This window comes from Carya illinoinensis, chromosome 9 (genome assembly GCF_018687715.1).
Source record: "Carya illinoinensis cultivar Pawnee chromosome 9, C.illinoinensisPawnee_v1, whole genome shotgun sequence".
Lineage (NCBI taxonomy): Eukaryota > Viridiplantae > Streptophyta > Magnoliopsida > Fagales > Juglandaceae > Carya > Carya illinoinensis.
The window spans coordinates 2,567,043-2,594,378 of NC_056760.1; the positions used below are offsets into that span (position 1 = coordinate 2,567,043).

Sequence of the window (27,336 nt, forward strand, 5' to 3'; positions counted from 1 at the left end):
TAAATTTTAGTGAATTAATGCTTCAATGACTCAAAGGCGTAGGTCTCGTTTGGTTATACATATGTGATGTTTTGTTAAATATTGAATAAAATATTAATATAATATAATTTTTTTAATATTAATTTTGTTTTAAAATTTAAAAAAATTAAATTGTTTATTATATTTTATGTAAAAATTTTAAAAAAATATTAATAATTATGTGAGATAAAATGAGATAATTTATTTTTATATATCTAACCAAACCAGCCCTTACTTTACGAAAAAGTAGATAAACTTGAGTTATAAAGTCTTCAAAAATTATGTGTGCGAATAAATAAATAAAAAATACTGGAATTGGCTCAATTTCTAATCGATTCAAGTTGAATAAGGGAATTGAACTTTTTTTTATGAGCCATGATCATTCGTCTCTTGTGCCATTTGAACATTTTCACCTCCAATTTTCTGCCATATAAATTCCCATCAATTTGTAAAATAATATTTTTTGCAAACTCAACATTTCCTTCTTAAAAAAATTGGGAAGCAACGATAGAGAGAAATTAATATCCACAAAAACCTTGATTACATAAAATAAGTCATCATGTAACTCTGGATGACAAACACAAAATAACATTTTCAGCAACATTGCAAGTTAACTGATATGGTCACAGGGGTAAATAGACGTCTTCCTCGTGAGTTAAAACTAAAAGCATGAACATTGTCACCAAAGATCGATACACCAAGCACCATCAAAATCCCAGCCCACATGCAAATGCTTATACGTAATAGGAAAACTTTCAAGTTTCATCATGAGAGAACCACATGATGATCAATACCCAATTAAATACTTGGCCTCTGCCTCCCAAAACTCCTTGGATTGTTTCGTCGTCTCGGCACGTTCTGCAGCAAACCTCTCCTTCCAGTAGTCTTTACACCTGCAAGGGCTCTTGAGGTCAGTAATGTCGATGTTTTCTCAGGCGAAGAAAGGGGGTTATAGCTTATTCATTTCTCTTCACCTTTTTTTCAATAGCATGTCCAGTTCTACCATGTGAAGTGCTTTTGCATATACTCCAACCTGATCCAGAAAAGACGAAAAGATAAATTTCAGGTGAAGAAGAATCTTTGCTTTGTTTGGTTTTGCAACACATATTCAGAAGTTTATTACTGCCAACAGAAAAACTTTCTATTCCAAGAAGATGGACTACGAAAAATATTTTACAAGGGACAATATTATTTCATCTCATCGATCCCGTCAGAAGGGAAAGTGTCTCAATGCTGAATATGGGACTTTAAACATCAAGGAAATCCTCTGTTGAATGCAAACTTTGCTGGTCATAGTTGGACAGAACTTCAACAAATTTGTTGGAATGTATGTTATTCAACATGCACTTTCAAACGTTCCTCCTTTCAACAAAGTTTTATGATTAAGAAGAAGCATTAGCAAGCATATTTAGGAAAGTCACGAGAAAGTCAAAAGACAAGGCCCTACCGAATTGTACGACAAGTTGACTAAGCTTATTATTAGATTTCTCTAGTTGCAGAAACAGGCGTTTGGACATCAAATAATACTTCCCCATTTTCTTCTTATGCTAAATACAAACCTGTCTGCAGATTGGGCACTTCGACTGCGGATTTGCAGCTTTAAGGCCTTGGAAGATCAACACAGAAGCAGATGAGCAAGCACATGACTTGCAAAAAAGATGGCCGCAACTCAATGCGTACGAATTAAAAACAACATCCTGTGAGAGCATAATTAAATACACATATATAAGAGAATGCGTGCAAAAGCAAAATATATTTCCCCAGAATGCAACTGAAAAGAAGGATCTTACCAAGCAAACAGCGCAAGTCAGATCATATTCTAGCTTTATAGAATGCGGAAGCCTCAATGTCATTACAGGTGGGGTTGCATCAAAATCACAAGAAAACTGGCTAGAGAACTCATTAAACTCTCCTTTTTTTTCTCCGTTGAAACTCAAATAAAAAGCAGCCAATTCTATGAGCAAAGGAGATTGCAAAAGCTCAATGTGTTCCGCCCGCAATTTGGATTTGAAATTCCTCCCATTTTCTGAGCAATGAACCTAAAAGGGAAGGCGCAAAACACCGGGATTATTGTTTGATGCAAAGGAAAATCAACCAAAACAGCGAGGATAGTGAGCAGGTACAAACTTATCCGATGCATACTTTATCATACTTCTTAAGGATTTTTCTGATAGCAATCGCATTCATTGTAACATATTCAACCAGCTTCCGTCCTTCTAGTACCATTGCCTGTTGATCATTCTTGAAATAACGACGCAAACGCAATAAATATCCCTGCATTCCGGAGGCAACATGAAGATCAAGGAGATGCCTGACTCTTGAACTAAAGCATCCATTTATTTCCGAAGCTTCCTTCGTCAGCTCAGAAAAGAACTTCTGATCACACACTGCAGATCAACGCACAAAGCATCATAAGAGGGACTATCGATTACCAACTAAAAGAAAACAAAAATGCAATTCCCAATATGTCAAAGAAACGAGAAAAATGATTATATTTGACAAATCCACACGAACGTTTACAAATTAAAAAAAAAAAAAAAAAAAAAAAAAAAATCTGAAAAAAAAACCAAACTATTTCAAATAATTTGATTGCTCTGTAAGAGAAAGAAACCCATGATTCATGTAATCAAACTTAGCACAAAGATCGAAGATTTATTCTCGTTTGCTTTACTAATCATCAATTTTCACTGTAATTTTCCTAGATTTGTTTTTCATCAATTCAAAACTTCACAAATTCAGCAATGGCAGTCATTAGAGGATAAACTATTATCAATGCCAATAAACACCGGCCCGAAAAACGAAAACTAAAGTCACGATCGAGGGCAAGATTCACATTGACATTCCGATTTGCAGGAATCACCCATTGCTTTGCAACTCCGACAGGTCTTCAGAACTTTCTTGAGGCTCTTATATTCGACATGAGAACATTTTTCCAGGAACCACTCCTGGTCACCGTGCAGGTAATCCGTGAAAGTCTCCCCGAATTTCATCTTCTCGACAAGCCAGTAAATTTTCACACCCAAAAATATTTTGATTCGGATTCTTGTATACCTTGGGCTTAATCTTTTGTTTGGAGGATACCGGATGAAAAAGAGAAAATTTCGTGGTTGTGATCGGGAGTATTGCTGCTAATTGAAGGGAATAAAATGGTGCGCGTTTCCAGACTAGTTCGGTGGCAAAGGTTCCGAGCGCGTAATAAGATTACACAGAAGGATCACGGTACTTTTGCAGTTCGCGGAAAGGCTGCGTGTTACGTGGGCAAGCTTGCTTGCTTCCGTTTTTGGTTTGTTTTTCATTAACGCTGACGCAGGCTGTTGGAGGAAAGAGTTTATTGCTTTTGCTGTGCATGCTACGCACGTGTAATTGTGTTCCTTTCCACCTTCGATCAGTCGGGCTTTGCTTTTTGCTCTCTCTTCTTTTTTAAAAAAAAAAAGGCAAAGTCTTTAAAAAACAGAGAAATAATATTGTGATAGCGCAAGCGTTGTGTTTTTTTTTTTTTTTCCCAAAAAATTTACTTTTAAATAATAAATTTTATTTTTTTTGCACTTCACTATTATACATAATATTATTCTATGAAATAATCTTTTTACCGTGAGTTTTTTAGATTTATTCACATTTAAAAAAAAAACTATACATTTTAAAACAGTAAATCATTCTTATATTTAATTTATTCCCTAATAAATATTTTAATTTTTTTATATTTAAATTATCTTCTATAATCATTTGGGTCATTAGTAAAATCTAAAAATATTAGACTATATTAGTATATCAGCTTTCTTACTCATCATTCTCACACATTATATATTATATTTTTTATTTTTTTCTCTTACTAAATGTGTGGTATATGAATAATAAGTAGAAAATTTAATTAATTTAAGAAAATTAAAATAAAAATAAAAAATAAAAAATAATGAAAAGTGTGATGTGTAATATGTGAAAATAATGAATATAATTTTTCTTAGTATAAATATTATGGGTAATTAATAACCATTTGGCTGGCAGATTGAGTTGAACAAATCCATAATATATTGCATATTACAATCAATTAAATGTGTAAGATGATTTTTCTCCTTGGGCTGAGGGCCTAAAAAACAAGCCTAAACATGAGAAGTCCGGTCTGATTGGGTAGCCCCTCTATCAAAACTCCCAGCTCATTATGTTTTCTCTATGTATGCAGGCTCAAAAATGAAGACCGGATGGCCGAGAGTCCGGCCCAAATGTATGCAAAACATGACGGTAACAAATGTTTGCTTTATTCTCTCATATTTTTTTTCATAGAAAGAGAAAATATAAATTTAGCCTAAATTAATCAGTAAATTATAGTTCATTTTAAATAAATGTTTTGGCCACAAAATGAATTCATAAAAATAAATCTAATGAGGTGTTAAATGATATATAAAATAAATTTAACGTATCACATTAAGTCTAAGCTTACTTTTATGATATTTATTTATTTATTATAACTATAGTATTTCTTTTCTTTTTAATACGAAGAGAATATGATAAAGACAATTTATGTCTTGTAGTTTTCTATTGGTATTTTTCCCATTTTTCTATTATCTTTTCATCACCATGGAATTGTTTTCATCTTTACAAAAATAAAAGTTATCAAGGTAACCTATGCTGCAGATATTAATGTTCAAGAAGGAAGGGATAACTACCAAAAAAAAAAGAAGGGATGAAATATTGATTATGCACGTCTTGAAGTGAAAGAATATAAATAGGATAACTTTACTTCTCAAAGTATAATTTTCTATGACGATTTTATTTAATAAAATGGCAAGGTTAATTATAAAGGGACTAAAAACAACTAATAATTTTATTTTAAATGAATTCGAAATGGAGATTTTTTTGTTAATATAATTTAATTAATTAAATTAATTTTTCATTGATCAGATATTTTGAGATGATAGTGAAGATATGATTTCACCTTCAATTTTCAGTTAAATATCTTATTTATATGATAATTGATATTTACAGTCTTATAATATACAAGTCACGTACATTCATTTTAGAAAAAAAATGAATAAATCTAAAATTTACATATAAAAATTAATTTTGTAATAATTTTTAAAAAATAATATATAAAATTTATGCACTCTAAAACTGTATATATTATTATTTACTTCATAACTCATATGCACAAACTTTTTAAATTAAAATTCGTCAATTCTAATGGGGCATCCCTTTACCTTCGTTCTATACTCGCCGTTAGAAACCTTTCGTAGCCCGGCCGAAAGGCAGCGACTTATTATCGCCTTAACAACAAAATACAAGTATGCATCAACACGCGAAGGTGACAGACCACTCATATTTTCGTAAAATTCAACCGGCCGAAACCAAACTTCAGAACCGGACTTGGCTGTGTCTCCGGCGATTGGGCGCATCAAAGGTATACCCAAAACGGCATTGAGTTTCATTTTGGTTTTTCTATTCACTTCCATTATCTCGATCTAATCCTCCGGTTTTCGTTCCTTAGGGCTTTGGGTGCTCTCAGTCTAGCGCTTTGACTATTTACGATTCGCCTACCCCAGCTCCCTACTGGTAATTTTCTCGAGTCTCTCTTACGTTCCATGATTTTCTTATCATGCCCTTCATATCGCAAAAAAATGTGCTTTTGTTCACTCTATTCGTAGTTTCACTGGTTATGCAACTCAAGTGACTGAGAGAATCCGTCTCTGTGTTTGCACTTTGCAGAGTTAGTAATAACTTGGGGGTTTCAGGTTTGACAGTTTTTCTTTAATCCAACATTGACAGTTAAGAACTTAAGACAACTGTTGTGGCTTCATTTAAGTCAAACTAATTCTTGAGAGCTTTGTAGTTGACCTCATAAGGGAAGAAATGCGCTTGCTCATATTAATTTAACTGTGACTTTGTAAGCCAATAAATGAGCCTGCTCGTGTAATTTTAACGTTTGACCAAGAAACTCTGAAGGGAAAAGGGACCACACTTGTAAATGAGATGATAAACGAGGATACATGTACGAATGCTTGAAAATTATTGCTCTTCAGTGGAGTTAGTTGTTGAACCATTTTGTCTACAGAAGTCGCAAATAATTTTCAAATTGAGAAAACCAAGGGATATTTGTAGTTGTCTTTCAGGCTCTTGTTTGTGGTATTGACCTCGGTTGAATAATTAACCATGTAAAGATGCTTTTTATGGCAGATATTTTGGAGTATCATATCTTTGGCATGCAACTATATGTTAGAAATACAAAAGGTTTTCTTTTGATCCCAATTGTGCCAATTCTTCAGTTCTAATTTGGCATCATAAATGACAGAAAGCCCCATATAATCATTGGTCGGTGTTTTTCCCGATTGGTGTGAGATTAGTATTTATGCAGAAAAAGTCTAGAGCTCGGTATTTCTCCTGAAAGTGGGAAACTCGTTTGTTTTTATTTTCAATTAAATTTTGTCAATTATCCCGTGGTCTCAGTCACATATAGTGATAGAGTGGAAGAAGGGAGTAGATTCTTAAATAGGAGCTGTATAAGGTTGATAGGTTTGCCATCGCAAATGGTACACAACCTCTTTCTTGTTTTGTGACCTTGGTTTTTTTGTTAAAAAATCAATGGTGCAGTGAGATTCATTAAGTTGAAGTTTTTACTTCTACAAATGAGATTGTAACAGTTCTTCTCATGTTCAATTGAACTTCATTTTATCTGTGCCTTATGATCAAGCAGATGGAGTGGACTACTCAATTTGTTCCCATATCAAAACAAGAGATTTGGAAAAGATCTTGTTTCCTTCATATTCCACAGTACTTGCATGTATGTGAATTGTTTTGTTTTGCTCAAAATAATTATTGTATAATCCACTTGTTACTGTGTCAGAGTTGTGTGCATAGTGTCTATCCTTAGCTCCTAACTGTATATGTCCTGTGTATTTGGGCTATGTCGATATGAATAAAAGTCTGTTTTACTTGTCAAAAAGATATCGTGTGCTCAATTTCATTAATGTATTATTGATTTCATTGGTTGTCATCAAATCAATACATGGGATATTGAGTGTATTGCATGATTTATAATAACAAGCAGATTGTCTTCTGATGGTGAGAACAAAGCAACACATTGTGGCAACCCCTAGAAATAAGAATATCACTCCAAGTGGCTACATTGACTCATCAAAATCTGATAATGATCTGGATTTGCAAGGAGAAGGTGGTTGGGTGATTGTGAAAAAGCAGAGGGTCACCATTTTGGTGCCTCCTCTTCCTGCTGCAAAAAAGTTGATAACTCAAAAGCCAGGACCAAGCCAGCCACAAGCCATACTGAGAAAGACAATGAGCAACCAAATACAAGGTCCAATTGATATATGTCCCAGAATATTGTCAGTTGATGAACAAGAGAAGTCCATACCATTGGCTCCAAGAAAGGGTATTCAAATTACAAGAAAAGCCCCTGCTCAAGGTTTGTCAACATTAGCCAAGCCACTGAGGGTAGATTCAAGAATGGAAGCAGGGGGCTTGAGCAGGGTAGATCAAGTTGGCACCTCAAAAACTGATAAAAGATTTCGGGCATCTGATACCTCAAAAGCTATCAAGCGGCCTAGACTATTACATTGCCCCAGTGGCTTCTTGGATGGCGGAATGTTGGTGAGTCAAAGGCTGAGGGCGTCAAATCTTGAGAGGAATCTTCAAAAGGCTGGGGGCTTGAGCAGGTGGCTAGCATCGCTTGGACTGAGTCAGTTTGTGAGGATTTTTCAAAGGAAGAGTGTTAATAAATTTCAGTTGGTGAATTTAACCATGAAGAAGCTCAAAGATATGGGTGCAAATGCAGTGGGGCCTAGGAGGAAACTGATACATGCTATTGACTGTGTTTGCCAGCCCTACTATTTTGAGGCCATCTAAAATGTCTCTGGGATCTTGAAGCAATTGGAAAATAGGAAGAAAGACGCTATTCAAACGCAGCAACCTAATTGTCTTAGTCGAAGACATGTCTGAACAGAAAACTGGTTAGGAGAGAGAGAACAGAAAACGTACTTTGCTGCATGTAGAAGAGGCGGTAACATTTTGAACATGAAAATTGCTTGCCTTGTGTATTTTATGCACATCTTTGCAAATTACGAGAGTTTGTTACGCAGCAGCTGTTTCATTTGTTCTAATCTTTCAAATCCCAGTTTCTTAAATCATATTTGTAAAAATCTCTCTCTCTCTCTCTCTCTCTCTCTCTCTCTCTCTCTCTCTCTCTGTTACCAGCGAAACAAATACTGAAGTTCATTATTCCTAAAGATTCCATTCGAATCCTCCCTACCTCATGAAGGATATGACTCCTGAAAACAGACCCTGATTTCATTTGGGTTATCTGCAGAAGATATCAAATGAAATTAATGAATCAAGCTAAGACGCCTTCAATTGTCATAAACTACAAACCGCCGCTTGAACTTCATAGAAACATTACCGATCTGTGCATATCTCCTAGGAGTGGTAAAAAGATGCTTTTTCCAGCCTTCGGACTGTTTGGTCACGTCGGATTGTTTTGAGATCTAATCCAATTCATACTTTTAATATAAAGTTTGCAAGTGGAACCCAAACTTTAACGCATTGTAAAGCACATGTTATTTTGTTACGCCTAGCCTACTACCAATTTTACAGTCATCAACTCCAAAATAGTTTATCAAAAAAAAAAAACTCCAGAACAGAACAGCGTGGCGTTTGGTGACGTGGCGTGAGTAGGTGGGTTTATAATCGAACACAGCTCTCTCAGATGGTGGATATCAAATCCCAAAAAATCCAAACTAGGATCAATACTATCCCTTGGTTTAAATTGCTTTACCCAAGTTATAAAGCAAGAGCACGGGTTCAGCGAGGAAAACTCACTGGGTTGAGCTTTCACGATGGAGCAACAAAGAAAACGTGCTTCAGTTCCTTTGCTTGAATCTACTTCTTCGATAGGAACAGCTTCAATGGCTCAAACAGTAGGAAACATAATAGTCTCCGTTGTTGGGACGGGTGTGTTGGGGCTTCCTTTCGCTTTCAGAACTGCCGGTTGGCTTGCCGGTTCGATTGTCGTTCTCGTGGCTGGGCTCTCCAGCTACTACTGCATGTTCCTCCTTGTAAGTTCATGATCGGCTTTTTCTTTCTCCCTTTTTGTTCGTCCCCAGATGTAGATTTGGAGTACAGGCTTAGTAGAACTCAGAGTCATGCTCTTTCGGGATATCCGCGGGAAATAGTTCTTTGTAATTTTTTTTCTTTTTAAAATTCCAGGACCCTTATATCCAGATAACTGCATGCATGATACCTTATGTAGAATTTGGTCGTTTATCTTTGATATTTTTACGTATCCCTCAAATGATTTCGATGAATATTTAGGCGTACAAGGCTATCATGAAGTCAGCACCCGTATTTCACTCAGCACTTTTTTGGGACGTTTCCTGGTCCAATATTTAAATTAATTCTCTGGGTCAACAGATTCAATGCAGGCGAAAGTTGGCATCAGAAGAAGAATCAACAGAGATGAAAGCCTACGGCGACTTGGGTTATAAATGCATGGGAAGAACCGGCGGTTATCTAACAGAATTTCTTATTTTGATTGCCCAAGTTGGAGGTTCAGTGGCATATCTAGTATTTATAGGACAAAACCTTTCATCGATATTCAAAAGCCATGGCCTCACCATGGGGTCTTCCATATTTTTGTTGGTACCAATTGAAATTGGCTTGTCATGGATAGGCAGTCTCTCAGCTCTAGCACCTTTTAGTATCTTCGCCGATTGTTGTAATGTGTTAGCTATGGCAATTGTGGTGAAGGATGACATACAACAACTTGTAGGAAGTGAATTTTCTTTTAGGGATAGGGCGGCAATCACATTCAACATGGGAGGACTATCCTACGCAGGAGGGATGGCGGTGTTCTGCTTTGGCGGGTTTGGTATGACACTCGCATTGGAATCCTCAATGAAAGACAAATCCACATTCCCAAAATTGCTGGCCAAGACTTTCACGGGAATAACCCTCATGTATGTTTTGTTTGGATTCTCTGGTTACATGGCCTATGGTGATCAAACACAAGATATCGTGATTCTTAATCTGCCCCACGATTGGTGGGCAGTAGCAGTTCAGGTAATGTATTCCAATCTCTTGTGCATAATTGTAGATGTAAGACCTAAATGTGTGCTTTTTAATTTTATTGACATAAGATAATGTTTATTACTGATTTTGAACATTATAGATGACAGGACTCTTAATGTGGCCCGTAATTGCTGATATTTTGATTTTCACTTATCCAACATCTACGTTGTAGTATGAACTTAGGGCTAACTTGAACGATCCGATTTCCTTCACCTATTGGTCTTGGGAATAAATACAAGAATACATGCATGATGTACATAGACTATACTCTATTGAACCATGATTTTTATTCATTGGGGGTAACATGGAGTATCTTGTCGTTTGGATATAATTGCTATATGCATGAGTAAATAGAATTGATGTAATCATATAAAATTGTTGGATACATGGGACACTGAGAAAGATACAGCCACATAACATGTCAGGACATATATGTGCGTGCATGTCTATACTGATACAAACAAATCTGTATCACTACTATCTATGCATGTGGGATCAGACTTTGTTTGATGAAAACCAAATAGCTTTTCAGATTTAAGTATAGGTAAAAACAAAATAAAATCAACCCCCCATTCATGTCCTAGCATCATTTTCCCCTATGTACTTATTATTATCTTTGAATATATGTCACTGTAAACCATGTTCTAAACACGAGACAATAAAAAATAAAAAAAATAAAAAAAAGTGATGAAATAGTGATCTGTGGCACCCTTCACTAGGCTGATTGTCTCGGTCCAATTGAAAATTAAGTAGGTGTTAGGGTCAGATTTGCTGGGTCATGAATTGGCGATTTGAACTTGGACCAAAGAATTGATTGACCATTTGACCTTTTAAGCACAATATGTCATGTCCCTCTGTATCATTAAGTTATAAGCAGTCATTTGCAGCTTAACTAATTTTGCTGTGTCTACCAACAGGTTGGCCTGTGCTTGGGGCTAATCTTCACGTTCCCAATCATGATACACCCAATAAAAGAGATTGTGGAAGGAAATTTAGACAAAAGCAAATGGTTTCAGAACCTCCTCTGCAACAGTGACTATTCAACCAGAATAAGGAAGTTTGCAATGTATATGAGTCGTGCAATCTTGGTGATCAGCTTGGCGTTATTGGCCTCGTACGTGCCCGGGTTTGGTATATTTGCCTCACTTGTGGGAAGTACTCTATGTGCACTGATCTCATTTGTTTTGCCGACCACATTTCACCTGATATTATTTGGTGGTTCTCTCCATTTCTGGCAAAGAGCCTTGGATTTTTGCATTTTGTCATGTGGATTGCTTTTTGCTGCTTATGGTACTTACAACACTCTAGTTGGGATTTGAACTTTGAAGGGTATTTGGACCCATATGTATGAGTCTGGATGGTGGCCCTGATTTTGAAACAGAATAATAAAAATCTTCATATAAAGGAGATACATCGTATATGGATAGCCATAAGTGCAAGTATATAAAGACGATACATCGTACATGGATGGCCTTAAGTGCAAGTGAAGGCTGTGAAGCTGCTCTCTCTCTCTCTCTCTCTCTCTCTTCCTATAAATTCTTTTTATATGAGATACTAGTTATTAATTATGATCTGCTTGTTCAATGTAATAATTCAGAGGTAGTTATGACAATCTTAGTCCATTCTAGGTCATGAAGATCAGTTTGTTAGATCTCTGAGATTGACCAGCCAGTTGGATTGGTTTGCCTATTCCTTTCTATTGAAAATAAGTAAGCTGTCTGCGCAACTCACCTTCTTCTAGGCTTCACTAGACGACACGACATTCTCGTTCAAATATAAGCTGGCCCTACATTCATTCATAAAGGTACTCCTAATTGGTTGAAAACCATATCATCAGGTCTTCTATCTTGCAAATAAGGCATGTATTGTCTAGGCAACATTTTGGAAATGATACCCTTATTTCCATGCTTTCCATCTACTGTATCACCCAGTTTGATTTCACTTTTCTGTGAAATGTATACATGAATAATTTATTAATTGGATTATAACTAGAAGCCCTTCTTTTCTACATCTTGAACCAAGTCTCAAACCGACACTTAAATTGGCCCTGCACTGGGGGTGTCCCGCCCCGGCACTTTACTTCTAATCCTTTGGTAGCAGAAACACAAGCAGCCCTACTCGCAGTGTAGCAAGCTTCTTGCCTCAATCAAGAACAAATTCTTTTTGATGATTCATAATGGGTGAAGTCGTGCGCGACTCTCTATCTATAAATGTTCACCAAATATAAACGTTCGCCAAATCCACTTGGCTTCAGACATGTATGACACACATTCCATACTACTGATGTATCAAAATCTGATTTATAAGTAAACTTTAAATTAAATTAGTTTACAAATTAAATTTTGCTAACGATCATTAACGGTTTAGAGGCCTTCCCTTTACACTGGCTTTCCATAAATAATTTTTCTAATTATTGTTGTATATTTCAACCTTGTTTGTATGGTATTCTTGCATTACGCATCTTGGCCACACTAGGTGTCTAAAGTCATTTATTTGCCTTCATTTATATGCATTGGGCTTATTAGACTTGACACATTAACACGTCTTTATTTGGTAAAGGTATAATAAAATCAAGGTGCCTGCCAACCCGAGATGGGAATTGACAACGAGCATGGGCAGGGTTGGTAACAGCCAAGTTAAGAGAAGCGCAAGACGACCCATTAACAAGACGCCATCTATCAATCAGTTTAGCTAATCACTCGATAATCTGAAGATACCATAGAACGCTGGTATTGGACTTTCAAAATCTCTTTTGAACCCTGCCGTCCTCTGATCATTTTCCCCTGAATAAAGGCATCTTAAAATGATTGCATTATTGGATATGATGCATCCTTCTCAACTGAGAGACAGATGGATGCTTGAGAGCTAATGCTCTTCCCACTCAGTCACTCACCCCGGCATGAAAGATATACTCTGCTTTTACGCCTTTAGGGTAGATTACAAAGTGCAAGTGAAAGTGAAAGGGGAAAGGGGACACTGATTCTCATTCCTTTTTTTCACAAAAAACAGATGAATAAAGACCCAGAAAAAAGGCAAAATATCTCATGTCTTTTTCAGTCTTTCTCGGACAAAACCCTGACAATTCCTTTTTTATGTGGATTTAAAGCCACATAATGTGTTATTCATAGTATCTGTTAAAGATGTCACTGAGAGCAAAGTAATAATGTGGGGGAGGGGCAGCACTTGCTGGAAAAGACATGAATGCTTCTTCAAAAATAAAAATAAAAAAGACAAAATAAATAGAAAATTCGGTTCCACCGCCTCCTTACATCTGTTCTGTTCTGTTTGGTCAGATACGCTTGTGCCAGTTTAGATTAATAATGTCATTTATCAAAAGAGTAATTATATTTGTTTCGAGAGAAATGTGCGTGTGTTTTTTCTTTTCAAATTATTCGTCGGAGCCACAGCCAACTGAAGCTGATCCCATTGAATTGAGAAAATAAGTAACGATATATACAGTTATTTTTATTTTTATGTATTTTTTATATATTCTACTGATTAATTAATTATTAATTAATTTTTTTATACATAATCAATCACAGTAAAATATATAAAAACAGTATTGTGTCCTCAAATGTTTGTAGGGCTGTCCCTCTCGCGTGAATAAATTATGTAGCAAACCGCCTCTACTTGCTCAGAAATCCTCTTGCTGATGTCGTATAGCTCTTAAAACATGAAGGACCCACTGCACCACTTCATTTTAGACTTTAACAGGGGGAGCATCTTTGGGCCATGAAACTTCACGCTGTTTTGGAATTTGGATTCTCTCTCTTTTTTAAATGAAAAAACTAGTCTGGAACGTGAACCCACGATGTAGAGGGAACAAAGTTTAGATAATCCATGTAGGGTCCTATTCCCATTGCCTTTGTAACTGTAACTCTGCAACGTTAAGGGTCCTATACAGTGATCAACATCCAATTAACTCCCTATTTTTTTTTTTTTTTGAGAATTGTAGCGTATAAATCATAACTTCGAATTGTTAATATTATAAAATATAATTTTCTTAAATAATATAATTTTTGTAAAATAATTACACAAAAATAATTTTATAAAATGATATGAATTGATGTTATGCAAGATATATTTAATGAATTATATGAATACACATTAATTTATGAGTATATTTTTATTAATTTTGTCTAATCTATATATGTACGTAATACTATTACGAAATTCCTTTCCCTTTGCAAAGTTTAGAAAGTGTATTTACAAAACAATATATATCGTGGGCAAGGTGCGTGGCCCATCCACTTGAAGAGGGTCGCTTTCACATGATCCCGAGTATAGCGTCAAAATAAAAAGGCTTCATAAATATCCCGGGAAAGAAAACAAATGAAGAGAGAATGGGAACTGTTCGGCTAAGCAGCAAAACCCCATAGCCCGTCAAATAGAATGAGAATCCATCCAAGACAAGGAGGAAGAGGGTTTTCGCCCCTTTTCTGGCACTGACTGGCACATCACAACTCATGCTTCGCATCCGACCAATCGCATATCCTCGCCACCAACATCAACAGCAACAAGAAAAGGAAACGTAAGAGCTTTTAAAAAACAAAAAAAAAAAAAAAAAAAAAAAAGCACAAAAACAAAGCAAAACAAAAGCAACGCCCACTGAGAGACTGTTAGTAACTCCCATACAAAACAGCTCCGACGCTTCCTCCTCTGAATATAACGCCAGCTCCATATCCTAAACTCTCTCTCTTTCTGAACTCGGTTTTTTTTTTTTTTGAGTTTTCTGGAAATGGCCGAAGCGGCTTTCTCCAAGCTCGGTACCTTCTTCTTCACGTCGAAACCATCACCCTTGAGTACTTACTTACTCGTTCTCATCCTCTGCATTCTGGGCTTCTATACCCTGCATTACCCGCACCCTACACTCTTGCAATCAAATTCCCAAAATGCTCCCCGCTTCCGCCAGATTTTCCTCTCCTCTGCCAGCAACGACACCCTCGCATCCTACCTCCGCGCCCTCACCCAGCATCCTCACCTCGCCGGAACCAAACCCTCCCTCGACACTACCCATTACGTCCTCTCCCACTTCAAGGAGCTTGGACTCGAAACTCGCACCGCCCAGTACCGAGCCCTCCTCTCTTATCCCGTGCACTCCTCCCTCTCTGCGCATTTTAGCGACGACACGGTCCTTGACCTGCCCTTGACGGACTTTACACAGGGGACTCGGGACGTGGTATTACCCTACCATGCGTACTCGCCGTCCGGGTCGGCGTACGCTAAGGCGGTGTTTGTTAATTACGGTACGGATGATGACTATCGTGCGCTGGGGATATTGGGGGTGAACGTTAGCGGGTGCGTGGTGATTGCGAGGAAGGGGGATTTGCCCAGAGGGGTCGTGGTTCGAAAGGCCGAGGCGCATGGGGCTGTAGCAATGCTACTGTACGCCGAGGGGGACGGGTTTAGGAAGGGTTTTGAGAGAGGAACCGTGATGAAGGGCGTGGGGGACCCACTGAGTCCGGGGTGGGCTGGGGTTGATGGTGGTGAGAGTTTGGACTTGGAGGACACCGAGGTTTTGAAAAGATTTCCCAAAATTCCGTCCATGCCCTTGTCCGCCGAGGCTGCCGAAGTCATCTTGGGCTCGCTAGGGGGCGCACCGTTTCCATCGGAGTGGCGCAACGGCATCGGGCATGTCGGCCCGGGACCCACAATATTGAACTTCACTTACCAGGTTGGTACTATATATGCTTCGGTTATGTCACTTTAAAGACATCATGAGGCAGAAAACTGTGTTAGAAATCTGCCTTGTGACTGCAAACAGAATGCAAATTGAAGTCAAATGTGGCTGGAGATTGTTGTGTCAGAATAGAACAGTCTTTGACTTCGGTGTCTCTTTCTGTCATTGTCTTCTTTTGACCGGTAGTTTGAGTAGAGTTTGGTCTAATTTTGGATGTGGCATTGGTGGGCACGAATGAATTGTGATGTGGTTAATTTGGTTATGGATTCGGTATTTTTTACCGCGGATAGAAAGTTTTGTACACGTTTTGGGAAAGTTGGTATTTTTTTTTGTAGTCTTTACTTGTTGAGCTAATATTTTTGTCAAGTATGGATGGTATGTGGCTGAGATTGTTTCAGTTGAAAAACCTGTAAGTTTCAGTTTGGCTGATGTTTGCCGGTTTTGGATTCACCCACAAAACCATGAGGCTCGTTGGGGTAGAAATTAGGCATCCCGGAGTATGAACACTCGGTACTCTCATCCTATCATAGGATGCTATGCCAATTAAAATTGGTGCTTACATAAGCAATTTTAATGACGTAGCATGTTGTGACAGGATGGAATGACCTTGTCATCCATACGCTTAAGAGCAACTAATAATTTTCCCTCTCATGGACTGGCTGGGGAATGGCATTTAAGGAAAAGTCAGGAAAAGACTAAGGAAATCTTTCGAGTCTGGAGGTACGTTTGTCCTGGCTTCCTGCATGCATGGATATATCCCTGCATGGTTTATTTGCCAAGTTAGGGAGGTTTCAGCTTATTTATAGTCATTGCTTTCAGAAAGCACGAAGCCAAAAATCTTCTGGGGCATCATCAAAAAGAGAAGAATTGAGAGAGTAAATATGGCTATTAAATTTAGTCTGAAGCCCTTAAAAATCATTGAAACTTCCAATAATATTTCTAAGTGCAGTGAAATGATATCTGGTTTTATTAGGAGAGTAAACATGGCTAATTTATTTACTCATGTTTAATTCTTATCCTTACTTTTACTTCTTCTCGAAGTTTACTTCATATACTTGATCTTTTTTGCCTTTTCCTTTACCAATTATTTCCTTTCACCTTCCCAACTTCTCTAATTTTCCTTTAATGTCAACTTTTTGTCTTACATTTTTTAGGGGGAGAAAAGGGTAGTGACCATTTGTAATGTTTTTGCTGTCATAAGGGGGTTGGAAGAGCCTGACCGCCATGTGCTACTTGGCAATCATAGAGATGCATGGACATATGGTGCTGTTGACCCCAACAGTGGAACCGCAGCCCTGCTTGATATTGCTCGTCGATATGCTCTTTTGATGCGTTTGGGCTGGCAGCCTAGAAGGACAATAATTCTCTGCAGTTGGGATGCAGAAGAGTTTGGGATGGTAGGTAATTTTAAATTTTCATTGTTCATTGATGTTTACCTATGAAAAACAAAATTTCATTGGTCATTGATGTGTACCCTAGGGTTGGGGTTGGACCGTTGGAGGGGACAAGGGGCATCTGTCTCATTTTGTTTCTAGAATTTTCGTTTCCAAAATGAACCAACACAACAGTATCTGTGATAACATGTCCTTTAACCATGTATGATTGTATTAGGAATAGATGTCTGATGGTATCTTATTGCTCATGTACGCATTTCTCACCGAGGCAGACGTCATACCTAGGAATAGTCCCATTTTGTTAGCAGGGTTAGATGTATAGGAAATTATGTCTATGATTTGCCTTCATTATTGCTACTTTGCAGCTTCAGCTCCGCATTAACTGTTGCAATTGTCCTTTTAATTGGAGTTTCACATTGTGACCCAGAAACTTCCACCGGAGAGAGAGAAACTTTATTGTGTCCATCTCGTTGTTGTTACTTGAATTTTGGTTTTAAAAAATAAACGAGCATAACAGTATCCGTGACTGGACATCCTTTAACCATGTCTGATTGTATCACGAATAGATGTCTGATAATATCTTATTGCTTATGCACGTATTTCTCACTGAGGCAGAAATCATACCTAGCAGTCCTACTTTGTTAGCAGAGTTAAATATATGAAAAAGGAAAATGATCAACTTAAAACTCTTTTACAACTATTTTATAATTCTTTATGAAATAAAGGGTGGTTTTGGAAAAGAGTAATGCTAGATACAATCATAGATTTTGCAAGTGCCGCGCACTTCTTTTGAAAAAGAATGACTATTAAAAAATTAATTTTTCATGTAGGTCCTATATTAACTCTTTTTTTTTTTAAAAGGAGTGCGCTTTATGACTGCAAATATAATTTCTTTTAGAAAATTGGAATTCATTTTTAATAAAGTGGCATATTGTATTTGTTGATTCTAAAATGGGTTATAGACGAGTTGTAGGAGTATCATTACCCTATAAAAAAATCTCTATCATTTGCCTTCATTATTGCTACCTTGCAGCTATAGCTTTGCATTAACTACTGCAATTGTCCTTTTAATTGGAGTTCCGCATTGTGAGGACAGAGAAACTTCCACCATTGAGAGGGGAAGAGAGGGAGAGATTGACTTTTTTGTGACTGCAGCATCCATTCTCATTGGGATTCTGCCTATCACTTAGTGACAGGCTGGAGGGAGAATTGGCTGTTGACTTCATGGTATCTGGTGTAAACATTCTATTTGTGCTGCCATCTATCAGTCAGTGACAGGCTGGCGATTGTAACCATTTAAAAGCCCAAAGATGGAAGGACGGAACCAACTCTTGTTTGTCTGCATATGCATGTTGTTTGTTACTGTCTGCCCTGAAGAAACATCTGCTTAGTCATCAGAACTTATATTGACCAACTTTTGATGTAACGGATCTTCTAAATTTAGTGTCACATCTTCTAAATTTTGTTTACCTATTTGTTTGTTCTTTCAGATAGGCTCCACTGAGTGGGTTGAACAAAACCTAATCAATCTCGGCCCCAAAGCTGTAGTGTACCTTAATGTAGATTGTGCGGTTCAAGGTCCAGGTTTCTTTGTTGGTGCAACTCCTCAGCTAGACAATCTTCTTCATGAGGTTACAAAGAAGGTGAAGTGTATAAAAAGGAAAAGGAAAATATTTATTCAATGATCATCTCTTCAGATATGATACAACAGGTCCTGACACCCGGTCTTTGAGTGATGTGATTCAGCTCTCAATTATTATTCAAACTGATTTTCAGGTTAAGGATCCCGACTCAGAGGGTGCGACGGTGTATGAGAGATGGGCTGCAACAAATATAGGCATACATGTAATTTTGCATTATTAGCTTTTCTATTCTGTGTTTGAAACTTGTCTACAATCAGGAAGGGGCAATTCTAAGTCATTTTCATCATCATTCAAAAATCACCATCAAGTTATAGGATTCATGAGCAGTGTGATAGACAAGCTTGAGTTATTGGAAGCTCTCTAGACATGGTAGAGGTCACCTGTATTAGGTCTTCTGTATATATCAAAATTGACTTATCGAAAAAAAAGGTATACATAAAAATTGCTCAAGGATAATCTATTTCTTGTGTGCTTATATGCTTGGTCCAAAAGCCTGCACCTAGACCGTTCTACAAGGGTTTTTTAGCCACTTTTGAAATTACAAGCATTCGTGTGAGTTGAATTTTGATGTTAAAGATCTTGAAGATGATTGAGAAATGAACAAAAGGAATGAGAGAGTATTCGACACATTTATAAGCTTAGATTGCCCCACCCACACATTTATTTTTGTTTGCTCCCATCTTATGGTGCTGCAGTATATCTGAGAGTAAAAGTGACCAAGGCACTATTGATTGATTTCTTGTTTGGGATGCAGAAATGGAAGTTATATTGCTTTTCTTGCATATTTGTTGCTTTCTTTTTTAAGTGATGTGAAACCTTTCTGTTTTGGGTGATATGAAACTTACATTGGTCTTATGACCACAATTGGACTGTAGATACAAAGACTTAGTGGAGTGGATTCTGATTTTGCTCCATTCCTGCAACACGCGGGGGTTCCTTCAGTTGATTTATACTATGGCAGAGGTAAAATCTCTTATAGTTCACTTCACTTTTAAGGAGAACAACAAATTGGACTTTTACAAATATTGCAAATTAAATTGTCTTATTTGGTGTAAGGGAAGGTAAACTCTAGTGTATGTTTGTGAGCAAAACCATGAAATTCCATATTTCTTTTCTTGCTCCTATTTGTGCTGGTGCCATGATTAAGGTGGCTACTATTTGTAGGGCTCTTTAAACGATAACTTCAGTAGCTGGAGAAAATTAATTCAAGCTATTCCCATACAAAAATGTTAATAAATTCATTTGAAATCGTTAACAAATTCATCTATCAACATATAAAAAAAAAAAAACACAAATTCATCTATCAAGAAATCATTAACAAATTCATTGTGATAATCTGGACTTTGCTAATATTTCATTAGCAGTTTTGATCCTTACGAGTTTGGTAAAGTAATGAATCTTCCATCTTATTCAGATTTTCCTGTCTATCACACGGCTTTTGACTCCTATAACTGGATGACAAATTGTGGAGATCCATTGTTTCAGCGGCACGTGGCTGGTTAGCTGTCTTTTTCCCAGCATGTGTTCTTAAATGGATTTTCACATGCAATTTGTCAATGAAATATTTAGCCTCTTCAAGATGACGCCATTTCTGTTTTCTGCTGTCTCAGTTGCAGGAATTTGGGGAATTCTGGCCCTTCATCTGGCTGATGATTCTATTCTACCATTCAATTACCTCTCATATGCTGATCAGTTGCAGGTGCTCACGTGATCTTTTGGTAATATTAGGAATAAAACAATCATTAAGTTGGGAAATATTGACTAATTAAGTTGTAGTTGGAATAAATCAATTATAACAAGTAATTGGAACTGTATAAACCTTTAGAAATATAGGTGTTTTTATTTTTGTTCGGACTAAATATAGAAACTATAATTTCCTCTTATGGGCAGGGGTATAAAAACATCTTGAGCAACTTTTTGGATGGTAGTGTATCCCTACATCCACTGACGACATCAATTCAAGAACTTGCATATGCGGCTAAAGAAGCTGAGAATGAAGCGAAGGTAAAATCAATAAACCTTTTTTGGGGCATTCATATATTAGTGAAGCTAACTAAAATTCCCATGTAAATCTCCACTATGCTTCTTTCTTATTTCTATTTTTTTTTCAAAATTTTTTTCTGCTTGTATTTTTTTTAAAAACAAATTAATTTTCCCATTTCTTGTTTTGAAGAGCAGATACTACAAAAGCAGGAAACTACAGGTGATTCTGTGGTGTTGAAAAAGCGAGCATTGAATGATCGACTGATGCTTGCTGAAAGAGGGTTCTTGGATGCAGATGGGCTTCAAGGAAGGCAGTGGTTTAAGCATCTTGTAAGTGCTTTTTTCCCTTTCATGAATCCATTGGAGCCAAATGTAAATGATGGCTGTGTAGATCAGAAAAAACAGTTAGGTTCTGTATCATGATAACTTTGAAGGGAACTTTCCCATTGGACCTTGATTTTGCATTCTCTTCACTTTTAGGAAAGCAGTTTAAGGAACAATGCACCACTGTTATTCTGAATTATGAAAATGACCCTATTGACCAGCCAACTCATTCTGTTTTTCTTTTTCTTTTTCCTTTTTCTTTTTCCTGCGTAGATTTATGGGCCTCCAAGTGACTATGAGAGCAAGCTGGTTTTCTTCCCAGGAGTAGCAGATGCTATATCTGGATCTGCAAGAATGAGTAGAAAAGAGAGGAAAGCGGCGATTCAGCATGAGATATGGAGGGCTGCTAGAGCTATACAAAGAGCTGCCAGAGCCCTTAAAGGGGAACTCACCTGAAAAAGGCTATAGGAAAACTCTCACATAGGGGAAGAGAGGGAAAGCGATATGCCTTGACTTTGTATATATGAGTAGGAATAATCTATCGTTTACTGTTGTCTGTGGTGCAGTTTTTGTGTGTTGCAATTGAAGTATGCAAAATGGGCTTATATTTTATGTCTCGATTCATATCCCTTAGAAGTTCTACCCGAATTCTAAAGCTTAGAATGAGAGAGATAGATATATCAAATAAACTCTACAACATCTAATGTTATCCGAGATATTTAATAAATAATTCAAAAATTTTTTTTTTATTTTAAAATCAAAATTTTTATCTTATCATTATAATTTTTTTAAATCTCTATATAAAATATAATAAATAAGTTATTTTTTTTATTTTTTTAAATTGTAAAATAATAATATTAAATATTATATCTTAAAATTCAAAAATTTCAGTGGTCAAACCGAACCGGAATATTGTGAGGTTTATTTTATATTCGTCCTAAAAATTGGGGTAAAAACTTCCAAATCCGCATGTCTCTCGTGTGTGGTTAAAGTTTTTCCATCCATTAACACGGCTCCCTCCCCGATCAAGCCCATTAAGAACTCGTCGGGAGGCCCTGAGAGGGGTTCGAAACTACGAGTCACTGTTTAGAAAAAAATAAAAAATAAAAACATTGGGTCACTGAGCTACAGATGTCAAGCATTCATTTGCCAACAAAATGAGAAGACTTTCGGCATATAGCATTAGGCGGTTCTTTTGATTTCAAACCGCAAAAGCCAGTAGAAATCGGAGAATAGGCTGGTTTCGACTCTCCGAAATCCCAAAGGGAAAAGATATATGTTAAGAGAGAGAGAGAGAGAGAGAGAGAGAGAAAGAGAGGCAGATAGATAAGGAATGGAGGAGGGGATCCGTAGCTTGAGCAGATCTTTAGCTTCATTCTGCAACCACCTGGAGTCGAGTTGCTACGCTCTCAAGCAATCCCTCGATCGCCGTCCCATCCCTCTTGGTATCCCCCTCCCTCCCCAATTTTCTCTCCCTTGCCCTTCCATTATTTCCCTAATTGCTTGATTTCTTTCAATCATTCCTCACTTAAAACTTTGTGTTGGATGCATCTACTCTCTTCTCTTCTCTCCTTTTATTTCTGAGTTTAAAATTTCATCGAACATTAACGCTTCGATTTTTCCCTTTTTTTACTAGCTTTAAATTTAGCAGCTAAACTGAGGAAAACATGCTCTGATTATTACTTTTGGATGTGTGTGTGTGTGATAGATTCGGTTTCATCGAGTTTTATAAAGAGCCTGAACCGCCGAGTATCGGGCGCGAGCGGCGATCTCAACGTGCTCGACTCAATGATCCTCGGTACCGTGTCTTTCGAGGAGCTTTTGGGCCACTGCAACGAGGTTTACAAGAAGAACCAGAGCGATCTTTCTGAGCTCCAAGACCGCCTCAAGAGCTTAGGATACCATGTTCCTGGTACGGTTTACGGTCCGCACCTATCAAAAAAATTCTTTACCTATCAAAAAACAGTTCAGGCTCTGCTCCTCTTTGCTGTTGTTTGGTCGCTGAGAAAGAATGAGTACCCAGAGAAATAAATATCAAGTTACCTGTGTGGGATTACATAATTATGTAGAGAGAGAATTGGCTGGTTTTTGGGATCTTATTTAAAGCATTGTATAGCGCTGATATTGTTATTTTGTGCTTTATTTAACTGTTTGGACTTCAGACGTTGAAATCAGTGATGAAGAAGAGGTTCCCGATTTATCTACAACGCTTTGCTTGGAATCCAAGGAAGGATTGGCTCCACCATCTTCTTATTTCGGACAAGACTGTACGACGGGTTCTATTATCAAGAGTTTGGAAGAAGATGCATTGTATCCTTGAACCATTTTTTTGTTTATTATGCTTCAGTTATCTATTACAAAGTCAGATATCTTAAAAGGTGGGATGGGGATTTTTCTTGAGTTTCATGATACTCTGAATTTTTTAATCCTTCGTGTGGGTTCGGGAAAAATCCCAGAAAGAGAAATGATTCGCCCAAGTGAGATTTAAGTACTTAACTAAACTAGGCCCAGCATGTACTAGGTATAATTGAGTAGATTTCTTTTCTTATTGATATATTGTTGTAGAGGGTCAGGATATGGAAATCATTTGTATTGCTTAATGTTCTTTAGATTAGACGAGTCACTCAGTTTGAAGAAGCTTGGCCTTTCGGACGCTTGCCTTGCGACTTTAGCATCTGGAGGTTAGTGAATAAAAATTGCCAATGAAGAATGCTCTAGAATTCACAGTTTAACTATAGGAACTAGCTGCTGCTTTTCCAACAATTCCTTCTTCTAATGCCCTCCTCTCATGCAGCTAATGGTCAGATTGAGTCTGAAGACTCTGAACACGGAAAACGCACAATTTGTGGTAATTGAGGCTGTCTAGCCTGTCTTAGACTTCAATTAAGGGTAGCCACACCAAAATTTGATTCCTTCATTTCACATGTAGGGGAAGCAGATGTGAACCAGAAATCAAATGAAGCCCCTAAGCCTCTGATTAAGATATCAATTGATGATTATGAGAGTCTTCCTTCTTACATGAAAGGTCTAGCACTCTGGGAGGTATCGATTTGTCCTTGAACATTTTTTTCCGACTTAAGTATGCTTGTAAGCCATGCATATTCACTTTCTTTTTTTCTTTTAAAAAAAAAAAAATTATGAGCAAGAAAAGTACAACAGTATACACTAGATCATAGTAATGGTGGGTGGAAAACAAAATTGGGGTTGGGATGGAATGCTTTCAATGATATTGTTGGAACCGGCTTATTTAGCTATGTTGTGCTGTAAGGTTGGCATATTCACTTAAATCGAGCTTGTGGTGATCGGGAGATGAGTTAAAAGTACCTTTCTAAGAATTGGTAATGAATGCATTAACGTAATAAGAAAATGAAGAAAACATTAATAATTAGTCGTTTGGCTGAACTTGGTGACTAAATTTTCATGGAGTCCCAATCGCACACTCCAAAATTTTCAAATTCCCGTGAACTTTTTATTTTTTCCTGCCTAATAAGACAATATTTTGTTAATTTGGGAGGTTCTTGAGTAGCTAAAAGAAAACTTAGGAATGCTCTACGATTCATCCAAGATTTGGATATTTGTGTTCCACCGACTAACCTGGATGATTAGCTGCTTTCTAAAGTAGATCAGCTCTGCCCTCTTGCTTTCATACCGACACAACTGAATGACCATCTGTTTAAGCCGGCCTTTGGTGGTATAAAGCGTGCTACTGTTCATGGATGTATGCCGACGCGCTTCTTTTTTCTTGCTTTCTTCTGAACCTATATAATCACTTCCCAGTAGGATTAGTGTATTAATCAATAATCATCGTTATTATACGTGAATTATGTTTAGAACTCCTAAAATGACGTTTGGTCGTTGATATTCTGCTCCACTTGACCTTGCAGGATCTACTTGAGGCTGTCGAGAAGATCAATTCAAGCCTGAGCAAAAAACAGAGAACGAAGGGAAGCAACTACTTCCACCAAGACGAAATATCATCATTGGGGTTGGGTACGTCTATTCTTTCACTTTCTTACTGTTTTATAGATCCTGATCAATTTAAGTGAAAAAATATTGGCCATCCAAAGTATGCCTGGGGTTTTAATAACAAAAAACCAAAAAATTAAAAAAGAAAGAAAGAAAGAAAGAAAGGCCGTCCCTTTTTTCATAAAGAGTCCACTGCTCATGGTCATAGAGTTTGATTCAACATAAATCAGTTATCATGCACCAGTACTATGGGTGTAAAAAAAAAATCGGTGAAGCAGTAAACCAGACTAGACCTGATCGAATTGGTAGATTTGGTCCGGTATTGAGTTTGATTTAGTCTAGTATGGTTTTATTTTTTTTTAAATCGGTTGTCCTTTTCCTAAAATCTGATCAGACCAGACCGATACATATATATTTTAATTTTTTATATTGTATATAATTTATATATATAATATATAATTATATATAAAATAGTTTTATATTAGAAAATTACTAATTAATATGATATTGAATTTTAAAATTTTATATCACCATAATTTATTATATTAATAGTTATACTAATATTATATATTGCATATTAATAATTATACTAATACTATATCACTATAGTCTATAATACAATTATAATATATTATCACTATAGTATTATATACTATAATATACTAATATAGTATATTAAAACCAAATAATGGGATAAACTAGAAATTGATAAAATTAGAGTATCGGTTTAGGAGGATAATCATTGCATAATCAATTTTGAAAAATATAAAATCAATACATATAAAATTGATTTTAAATTTTGTCTAAAATCAAACCAAATTAGACCGGTTACAATCCTAACCGGCACTTGGCCATTTGGATTTGCATGGTTAAATTGTCAATACGCTTTGTCGAAGCCTTAAAAATCTGCCAAATAACTGTTGTTTTGTTAAATCGAAGTTGAATTTTATTTTTGAAAAAAAGAAAGACTAATGACACAGGCGGTCACTTTTGCACTGTTTCAGGACCTAAAGCAAGATCTTATTTGCTGTTACTTGTACGCATGAATCGGTTGGTTGTAGAGACCATTGATGGATTGATATCCTACCGAGTTTTGTAGATGAGACAATCCAATATATAAACTGTAATCCTGCCATCAGATTTAACTTGTGTTACGTACTTGCCCATTTGGTGCCTAGCATTAAATAATGGAGCGTGTGTATACAAGATTCCGTTTGTCACTTGAATAATCAATAAACGTAAGATTATTTATTTATTTATTTATTTTTTTAACTAAGAAATTAACGAAACAGCATTGGTCAATTTGGGGACGCCATTCTCAATCCCGTCATTTTCCCTTAAAAAGCTAGAAGACAACCACATCGGCACGTCAGAATAGAAATTCTCTTCATTCTTGCTAGAACCCTACACCCACCTAGGAATATGAATGGTTGGTTTTGGGGAGAATTGACTTGGTTGAAAAATTCCCCACCGACGCTATCAAATAATTTTCTCAAACTTTCATATAAAATATAAAAAAATATGCGTTTTTTAAATTTTAAAACAGAAACTATATTAAAAATATATCAAAATCATATACTAATTTTATAATATTTTTATTTTTCTCTCATTTCTCAATATCTAATAAAAATCACAATTTAAATTATTTTATTACTATTCACAGATTATTTCATTATTATTTATAAATTTCTCAATTCATCTCATTTGATTATCCAGCCCAAATCAAGACTTGATAAATGAAAATCAGTTTAGAATCAAGTACTGATTTAATGAATCAAATTATTCATAACAATTATGAATCGATTATTATTATTTTTATAACCAAATTGATTATTTCAATATTGATAAAGAAAAAAAATTAAAAAATATATATAATGCAATTAATGCATTTAATTTCATGTATAAAAGATTATAAAGTATACATTTATTGGCTAATTTTAATAAAATATGAAATGAATCCAAATAGTTTCAATAAACATATAATTTGTATATTTGACTTCAATTGTTTATTTTTTTTGTACGAAAAAATAAAGATCATTAAGTTGTAAGCACATGAGAAATATAGTATTTTATGCATAACTCCAAATTTAATTCAAAATGCACATTCATCTCCTTTTTTTTTTTTAACTAAAAAAAATAAAGAACTACTTGTTTTATCTTTTAAATTTTCTACCATTCTTATTGAATACAATGAAAATTTAGTTATATTATATTTTTGTACAAGAAATTAAAAAAAAAAAAAAAACTCAATTGTTAAACATAG

At 36.2% G+C, this 27,336-nt stretch overlaps 5 protein-coding genes across 11 annotated transcripts; 4 read left to right on the top strand and 1 right to left on the bottom strand.

Moving 5' to 3' along the window:
- Window positions 1-526: 526 nt before the first annotated feature.
- Window positions 527-3,292, bottom strand: LOC122275148 (probable E3 ubiquitin-protein ligase BAH1-like). 2 transcript variants are annotated; one of them, XM_043084112.1, is made up of 6 exons: window positions 2,852-3,288; window positions 2,161-2,405; window positions 1,809-2,057; window positions 1,578-1,715; window positions 993-1,051; window positions 527-911 (listed from the first exon to the last, which is right to left on the bottom strand). In XM_043084112.1, exons 1-6 carry the CDS (start codon window positions 3,006-3,008, stop codon window positions 806-808), a joined length of 954 nt encoding a protein of 317 aa, XP_042940046.1. In that variant the 5' UTR covers window positions 3,009-3,288; the 3' UTR covers window positions 527-805. The 2 variants fall into 2 exon arrangements, with proteins under 2 accessions (XP_042940046.1, XP_042940045.1); XM_043084111.1 differs by having other exon boundaries at window positions 1,578-2,057; window positions 2,852-3,292.
- A 1,972-nt stretch (window positions 3,293-5,264) lies between these two features.
- LOC122275150 lies at window positions 5,265-8,144 on the top strand. The gene is made up of 3 exons (XM_043084115.1): window positions 5,265-5,410; window positions 5,498-5,562; window positions 7,055-8,144. The coding sequence occupies exon 3, from the start codon at window positions 7,066-7,068 to the stop codon at window positions 7,864-7,866; it is 801 nt and encodes a 266-aa protein (XP_042940049.1). The 5' UTR covers window positions 5,265-5,410; window positions 5,498-5,562; window positions 7,055-7,065; the 3' UTR covers window positions 7,867-8,144.
- A 580-nt stretch (window positions 8,145-8,724) lies between these two features.
- On the top strand, window positions 8,725-11,487 carry LOC122275149 (amino acid transporter ANT1). Its single transcript, XM_043084114.1, has 3 exons — window positions 8,725-9,071; window positions 9,427-10,074; window positions 11,001-11,487. Exons 1-3 carry the CDS (start codon window positions 8,853-8,855, stop codon window positions 11,400-11,402), a joined length of 1,269 nt encoding a protein of 422 aa, XP_042940048.1. The 5' UTR covers window positions 8,725-8,852; the 3' UTR covers window positions 11,403-11,487.
- A 2,946-nt stretch (window positions 11,488-14,433) lies between these two features.
- LOC122277519 (probable glutamate carboxypeptidase AMP1) lies at window positions 14,434-21,719 on the top strand. Of its 3 annotated transcripts, XM_043087521.1 has the most exons (11): window positions 14,434-15,757; window positions 16,359-16,483; window positions 16,965-17,160; window positions 18,648-18,800; window positions 18,934-19,002; window positions 19,676-19,763; window positions 20,215-20,298; window positions 20,411-20,499; window positions 20,691-20,804; window positions 20,979-21,113; window positions 21,381-21,719. In XM_043087521.1, the coding sequence occupies exons 1-11, from the start codon at window positions 14,822-14,824 to the stop codon at window positions 21,561-21,563; spliced, it is 2,172 nt and encodes a 723-aa protein (XP_042943455.1). In that variant the 5' UTR covers window positions 14,434-14,821; the 3' UTR covers window positions 21,564-21,719. The 3 variants fall into 3 exon arrangements, with proteins under 3 accessions (XP_042943455.1, XP_042943457.1, XP_042943456.1); XM_043087522.1 differs by lacking the exon at window positions 16,359-16,483 and having other exon boundaries at window positions 14,437-15,757; window positions 16,918-17,160; XM_043087523.1 differs by lacking the exons at window positions 16,359-16,483; window positions 16,965-17,160 and having other exon boundaries at window positions 14,435-15,757.
- Window positions 21,720-22,297: 578 nt separating this feature from the next.
- Window positions 22,298-26,328, top strand: LOC122275365. 4 transcript variants are annotated; one of them, XM_043084386.1, is made up of 9 exons: window positions 22,298-22,552; window positions 22,816-23,019; window positions 23,270-23,417; window positions 23,718-23,788; window positions 23,902-23,955; window positions 24,046-24,149; window positions 24,714-24,821; window positions 24,992-25,097; window positions 26,078-26,328. In XM_043084386.1, exons 1-9 carry the CDS (start codon window positions 22,441-22,443, stop codon window positions 26,170-26,172), a joined length of 1,002 nt encoding a protein of 333 aa, XP_042940320.1. In that variant the 5' UTR covers window positions 22,298-22,440; the 3' UTR covers window positions 26,173-26,328. The 4 variants fall into 4 exon arrangements, with proteins under 4 accessions (XP_042940320.1, XP_042940319.1, XP_042940322.1 ...); XM_043084385.1 differs by having other exon boundaries at window positions 22,300-22,552; window positions 24,037-24,149; XM_043084388.1 differs by lacking the exon at window positions 24,714-24,821 and having other exon boundaries at window positions 22,301-22,552.
- The last annotated feature ends 1,008 nt before the right edge of the window (window positions 26,329-27,336 follow it).